Below are 7,061 nucleotides of genomic sequence, written 5' to 3'. Positions count from 1 at the left end.
GCTCTATATTGTGTATATCACGTGTACTGATTTTACGTAAGCTGTCCACTGAACACCAGGAGGAAGCACGCGGTGCCGGGTTATGGTTTATATGCACATGAAACATCCGGAGAAGAAGAAGAAGAGGAAGAGGAAATAACTTCCGGAGGTCAAAGGTAATCTTCGTATTTGAAAACATGGATCCCAACAAAGTGGATGAAGGTAGCAACAGTTTCCTATCACTTACTGAAGCAGTGTATATCCGACTGATGACTTATGTGTACGTGCAAGAATATTCCGCGTTATTTCCAACCAAGATAACATTTATAAGCTAACCCGTAACCTTATGTTCGTTGCTAGTTTTGCTAGCTAGGTTAGCCCATGTTCTCTCCCACATAACGTTACACCGTGGAGTTTAAAAAACATCTAATTGTGACGTCAACGGCCTGTCCTTCAAATAGTAACGTTAAATATATTTTTGTTCTCCTCAATGTTAAATATATCCTACGCGATCCAGTCATAACAGCACAGGATTAATATTTTTCGAGCTCAGTGGACGATACCTTCTTGTTCAGGGATAACTTTTTGGTGTTTTGGTCAGGAACGTGTTCCTGAAGTTGCTTTGCTTACAACGTATTACTCGTATTCTTTAGCTTTCACGTGAAAAAGCAATTTGTTATTACAGTCCCCTAACAAGCTATAATGTGCTCTCTGTTATTGCAGCATCGGACAAGATGAGTGATGATGGAGAAATGGCATCTGTTATGGGGTTCTCAGGTTTTGGTACGTATAGTCCAGTATTCATTATAAATAATGATTTAATTACGACAAACTGTCAATATGTGTGGTCAGTTATTGATCTAATATGCAGTCTTTGCTCCATCAAGGTAAGAAAGCCCGGACATTTGACCTGGAAGCCATTTTCGAACAGACCCGTCGAACAGCGATTGAGAGGAGTCAGCTTGTTTTGGGTAAGTTTATCAACGCAACAAACTTTTTTTGTCTCCACAATGTGTGTAACATCGTAATGTAATTGTTACTTCCTCAGAGGGGCGGCAGAAGGATGATCATATGGAGCAGCAAGGTGAAAGCTCCCAATCAACCAAGGCATCAGTTCTTGCTCCAAGAGACAAAGCTACAGCTGCTACTGCGAGGTAACCCACGGATCTGTAGTTTGATTGTTTCAGTGTGTTCTATTTGTATATTCATTTATTTTAGTCATGCTGCCACTGCTTCAGAAGTTAGTTACATATCGTTATGTCATCCATAGAATTTCTTTTGGTTTTAACGGATAATTATGTTGTTTTTTTGTCCTGTTTTAGAAAACAGGAAAGTGGGGGCAGCAGTAGCAGCGACAGTGGTTCAGACTCGGATTCTGAGCTTATTGGGCCCCCGCTTCCTCCGCAACAGACCTCCCAGGGCGGTGATGATGAGCTTGGGTCACTGACTCGTGCATCAGGCAGCACAGCTAATAGTGATGATGATGATGATGAAGATGATGAAGGGGAGGCACAAGATGACGATGATGTATGTTGGAAATAACACACTTGGCAGTAACCATTATTGGAAGATACACCACCTGAATTTCATTGTATTTTTATTCATTCTGCAATGCAAAGAATGATGGAAAAGCAAAGGTGTTACTAACATATTACTTACCTCAGTTGTATTCAAATGTATCAGTAACTGATAGAGGGAAATCATACACAATACAGGATCCAAAGCTGTTAAATGGAATCATTATATTTGCACCTTTTTATACCATGTCATGGGGCTTTTATACTATGACATGTCAAATTGTCTTAAGGTTAAAAGGCCCATAAAGGCACCTGTTAATTCTATTTTGTTGGGTGCTTTTGAACCTCCACCACTAGGTGGCAGCACAATCATATTATTCAGTTGTAGTTCTTACACCAGAAGATGGATCTAAAGTGTTACCTGAAACATATAACTCTTCTCTTAAACTCAAAATATGTCATGAAATTTGTTACACATGAAGATTATTTTACATATATATTTGCATTCTGTCACATAGAATAATTGTCTCAGGTTCCTGTGACTCTAGACTCTTTAAGTCATAGCCTCTTCAAGTGTAAATGTCACGTGTAGTTGTATCTTGGTATGAAGTTTCTCGCAACAACTGCACACCTACTTCAGTGTTTGACTGTTTACTTATATTCAACTCATCTTTCCATCCTAGAATCCAGTAAAGAAGATTCCAGACTCTCATGAGATCACAATGCAGCACGGCACCAAGACAGTAAGGCCCTCTTCTATCAGCACTGTGATTATGTGGCTTAATAGAAATGTATTTAATGACTCTGTTAGAATAAAGAGTAAGGATGCCCATTTTTGATAGTGGCTTCTAATCCACTCCACATTCAACCTACACTTAGCACCATCTAATACATCTGGAGATTGGCATTAGCTTTTGGATTTTCCCACCAACCTTCCTTAAATCTGTGGAATTGTAGCAACAAGAGCGGCAGAAATCTGTTCCCCATGATATTTTTGGCAGTAACAAAACAAAAATATTTGATCCCTCCACGTCTTCAATGTAGAGACACTCTGGCATCCAGACCTAGTGCTCATTGCTGTTCCAAAACATCTGAGATCTGAATAATTCAATCATTACTCAAGAATAAACTTTAAATATTTGACTTCTGTTTATATTTTGCTTACTGTAGAGGAGACAGTGTGACCACACTGTCAATGGCCTCTCAATCTTGCCCACTTGATTGTCTGTTGGTTTTAACCGCGTCCATTGTCTCAGGTGTCGGCTCTTGCCTTGGACCCGTCTGGAGCCCGTCTGGTGACTGGCGGGTTGGATTATGACGTGCGTTTCTGGGATTTTGCCGGCATGGACCAGGCTCTGCAGGCCTTCAGATCCCTCCAGCCCTGTGAGTGGTGAGTCCACTTCTGAGAACACACAGTGCAACATCAACACAGTTGCTTAACATTTGCTTAATTAGTTTCCCCACAAACAACCAGTCCCCTCGCTGCGTTTATGTGTGCCAAAGTGTACACACATACATAAACACGCTTGTTGAGCTTCATGGAGCCTCATGTTAACCATGTGACATCCTCTCCTTTCGTTCAAAATGAGCCTTTCAGGGGCAGATGGTTGAGATGTGTGGGTGATTGTGTGTCTGCACGCGTTTATTCTGTGATTCACCGAAACCATCATCAAGGATCAAATTCTTTCTGGGCATTGTGAACCAGGCGGCTTACCCGGAGCAGACTTTCCCTTGTTAACTGAAATGTACGCTACATTTATTTTGATTACAATTTGATCCAGTAGCCTGTTTGGTTTACTAACAAGCTGGGCTTCATGTAGAGAGCCGTGCTGCTGAGGTCCAAATGTTCTCCTTCCCTGACCCCAAAACACCAACCCGGGAGCTCAGTCAAACTGAACCGGTGTGGAAAATTAGGATTTGTTGCTATGTAGTGAGCGTTTGAGGACCAAAGCCCTGAACTTTAAAACAACATCGGTGTTATCCACACTTTTATTACAGCAATGGAACTTTTTTTTTGCCCTTGTATGGAAATGTTGGTGCCCCGTATACCCCCTGTTGTGTTAATGCTATTGACTACTGACCTGAATAGTAATAATATAAGTATTCCACAGTTGTCTAATTTATTGTCTGCTCTGTTGTATAATGTCTATTTTCCTTCCGTGTGTTTCATTATGATGTCTATGTTTAACATAAACGTGTGTGTGTGTTTCAGGTCAAAGAGAACATGAGAACTTACGTGCTCATCAGATGTGTTGTTTTTTTGTTCCTATAGCTACACTTACATTTTCTTTTAAATATTTGTTTAATGCCCAAACCGCTTTTTGTGTGTATATTAATGTTGTAAACTCAAGCCCACAGATGCTTTGCAAACATGCACTAAAACACTACACTCAAAAACAAAAATTACCTTCTTTGCCTCAGTTGTCATCTTAATGTGTGTGTGTGTGTGTCCTCAGCCATCCGATCACATCCCTGCAGTACAGCGTTACTGGTGATGTCATCCTGGTGGTTTCTGGCAATGCACAGGCCAAGGTGTTGGACCGCGATGGCTTCAACGTCATGGAGTGCGTGAAGGGAGACCAGTACATTGTGGATATGGCCAAAACTAAGGTAAAGTGATGTTTGTGTATCGTCTGGGGTCTTTTTTGTGGTGTTTGCCGTCGTTTCACTTAGTTTTGATAGTATTTTATTCACCTAGTTATTTGCTGAAATCGGCTAACACATCGACGAGGTCTGACTTGGAAATGGTCCGACCGGTAAACAAGCCAAGACTGACCAGACTCTGGACCACTTTTTAAGAGAATATAAAAGCATCTACAGAAGTGAACCAGTCAAAGATGAAGTCTGATCTGTTTGATCATTGAACAGCATGTTTCTTTCCCTTTCATATTTATTTTTAGAGATTTTGGGAAATTCCAAAATGTCACCAATTCTCCTGCTATAATAACTGGATAAAATTGAAATAAATTATAGTCAATACAACCTGTTGTAATACACTGCAATTCATCTTAAAACTGCAAAAACAGATGTGTCACGCTGACATCGGGTTTTAAGCAGACCCATCAAACGATGCTGTGAGATCTGTGGGAACCGAAACCGTTTATTTGTGGGCCGACCGCTTAACGAGAAGCTAAACAATAAAACTCTTTAAAGCCGAGAGGAGCTGTGGATTCATCCAACAAATGCTTTGGGCCGTCCCCTCGAGTGACCCCCGTTCCACATTCCACATCCATGTTTTGATGCATCATTGTGCAAGTATTGATGATGGACACTAAAGGTATGTCGCGTTCATGCTTTCTCTTTCATGGATTCTAAACCCCGGCGGGATGCTCTGCTCTGATGTTCAGCGAGTGTATGCCGCCAACGCATAATGGTAGCAGGCTGATGCCAAGAGCCGGCCTGCTTGTGTTTTGCAGCGACCTCGGGTGGGGGGGGAAGAGGGGAGAGGACTGTCGTGGTTCACCTCATGCTTGTACCTGCCTCTACAAAACAGCATCCTAATTAATCACCCATGCGTTGCTTTAGTTGTGTTTTAAGAAAGCCCCATTGGTGGTCACCAACCATCTGTGCCAGCTGCAGTGCATTTGGACATCCTACATTCTTGCCCTACTCGGCCCCATCTGGAGCCGATGGGAGAGTTTGGTTCAACAGAAACGCATTTAGGCCTGCCGCAGACGTCCCAGTCCATTAGCTGTGTCTCATGTGATAATGAAGGCTTTGCTTCAACTCTTTTGACTGATTGTTTCTTGCCTTGTGCTTCATTCCTCTTGGTCCCCAGAGGCCAATGTCCACATGCTGCGGACCGGCTTTCTATGTTTCTTTAATATATCCCAGCTTCCTATGTTGCTCAATCTGTTAACTGATGGGTTTGTCATTCCGACAGCCCTAAAAAAACGGAGAAAAACATAGAAAAGGAGCAAAGCTGAAAAGTGGAAAACGCCGCGCATTCCTGGATCATTAGAAAAAATATCACCTGAAACCTGATCTATTGATTTCTCTTTCAGCTTCAATTTTTACAACCAACAAACAAATCCGAGACCAAAATAATCCAAACAGGTACAGAGACCTGTTCTTTAATGTGACCGCAATGAAAACCGACTGGAAACAATCCCTCGTTGTTATCAACGAGGCTTCTGTCCTCGGTGCTGTTTGTCATTTACTCGCTCTGCTTTTGTCTGCTGTAGGTATGACCATCAATCTGTTTCTCTTTAGTCATTGGCAATTTGTTGTCCCAAACTAAGAGAAATGCAGCGGCTCCTTCAGCCCAATCCCGAACCTTCTGTAAAGCCCAATTCTCTCCACTTTGATGTCCTTGCACCGAGCAGGGAAGCAATCATTCACAGCCCATTTGAGCTGTAACCTCATCATATAGTGAATGTGTTTATTCACCGTAAAATTGGACAACGTAGCAATTTTATTTTTGTGAGGCATTAAGCCGTTAAGCGGCGTGTTTTGGAGCATTTGACACTGAACAGGCCTCTCCTCCGGATGCACGCATGGCGAGGGGGCGGCTGGCTCGACCTCGGCTTCGTGCGAGGTTCCGCTCCTCTTGGGTCTCCTGTCGAGCAGCAGCAGGTCACGTGGGAAGCCTCTTGTGTTCCTGCGTGACCCGGCTCTCTCTACGTGATCCTGCTTTTTGAAGTCATTTTTGTTAGGAGTCGTTCACCGCAGGACTATTCCAGCGGAAGGAAACGTCTAAACGTTCCCCTTGTAGCAGCCTGCTGTTTTTGATGCCGTGACCCGGCCTGCTTCAGAGTTCACTGGCTAATTTGTCGAGGGAGGGCTAAAAGTCAAGGTTACAGTTTGATCCAGTCAAAGATCGGGGGAGAAAAAAAAAAAAGAGCGCTTCGCCCGCAGAGGGCCCCTCGAGGTGCAGTCAGATCAGGCGACATGATTGGTGCATACTGGGGTACTCAGTCTCCTTGGTTACGGGCCTTGACGTGTCCACAAAGTTTACACACAAAAAAAAACCTGTAAATGCAATCGTCACCCAAAAAAACGTGATTAACCCTGAGATTGCATAATCCGTCCTCAAGTTCACCTCCGTTGGTTCGTCCTGGAGACGTTGCACCCCCTTTTTTTTTCTTCCTCCAGCTCTCCCTGGCTACCAACTGTTGCAGCAGTTTCACATGAATTTTGAAACAGTGGGGGGGGCCGATGGCAGCTTTGAATTTCAATTTGCCAAGTGTGGACTGTAAACCACATGATTCCCAGGTGGTATCCGCCGCTCCTCAAAGGCACCGCGGCCTGGCCACCAGATCGGGCCGGCAACAGTTCAGTGGATGTTTTGTCTTTGTTCATTTCCACCATGTTCTTGCTCTTTTGTTTAGGGTCACACGGCTATGCTTAACAGTGGCTGCTGGCATCCCAAGATGAAAGAAGAGTTCATGACGTGCTCCAATGACGGGTGAGTGTCAATGTCAAAGTGGCTGTATCTCATTTTAGGTTGTACGCTGAAGTATTGTAAATACTGTGAACCGAAACCATACTGATGTCATCCGTAAAATGGAGAAATGGTCACCAAAATATCTGGTCCATCTACAGGCCTATTAAACATCTGAAGAA

The 7,061-nt window shown here is 43.2% G+C and overlaps 1 protein-coding gene across 2 annotated transcripts in view; it reads left to right on the top strand.

The window, feature by feature from the left end:
* Positions 1–79: 79 nt before the first annotated feature.
* LOC119226870 (WD repeat-containing protein 70) overlaps positions 80–7,061 on the top strand; it is a 30,851-nt gene continuing 23,869 nt past the window's right edge. The window contains exons 1-9 of one of the 2 annotated variants that reach the window (XM_037485219.2): positions 80–155; positions 703–762; positions 867–950; positions 1,028–1,133; positions 1,302–1,506; positions 2,180–2,239; positions 2,753–2,886; positions 3,953–4,106; positions 6,827–6,903. In XM_037485219.2, coding sequence (XP_037341116.2) covers positions 714–762; positions 867–950; positions 1,028–1,133; positions 1,302–1,506; positions 2,180–2,239; positions 2,753–2,886; positions 3,953–4,106; positions 6,827–6,903 — 869 coding nt within the window. In that variant the 5' untranslated portion in view covers positions 80–155; positions 703–713. Of the gene's footprint in view, positions 202–702; positions 763–866; positions 951–1,027; positions 1,134–1,301; positions 1,507–2,179; positions 2,240–2,752; positions 2,887–3,952; positions 4,107–6,826; positions 6,904–7,061 lie in introns of both variants that reach the window. The other variant, XM_037485218.2, reaches the window with a different exon arrangement.

The sequence above is a fragment of the Pungitius pungitius genome, chromosome 18 (genome assembly GCF_949316345.1).
Source record: "Pungitius pungitius chromosome 18, fPunPun2.1, whole genome shotgun sequence".
In the NCBI taxonomy this organism is placed as follows: domain Eukaryota; kingdom Metazoa; phylum Chordata; class Actinopteri; order Perciformes; family Gasterosteidae; genus Pungitius; species Pungitius pungitius.
Note: the sequence above shows the minus strand (reverse complement) of the source record. Positions and strands in the feature narration are given on the sequence as shown.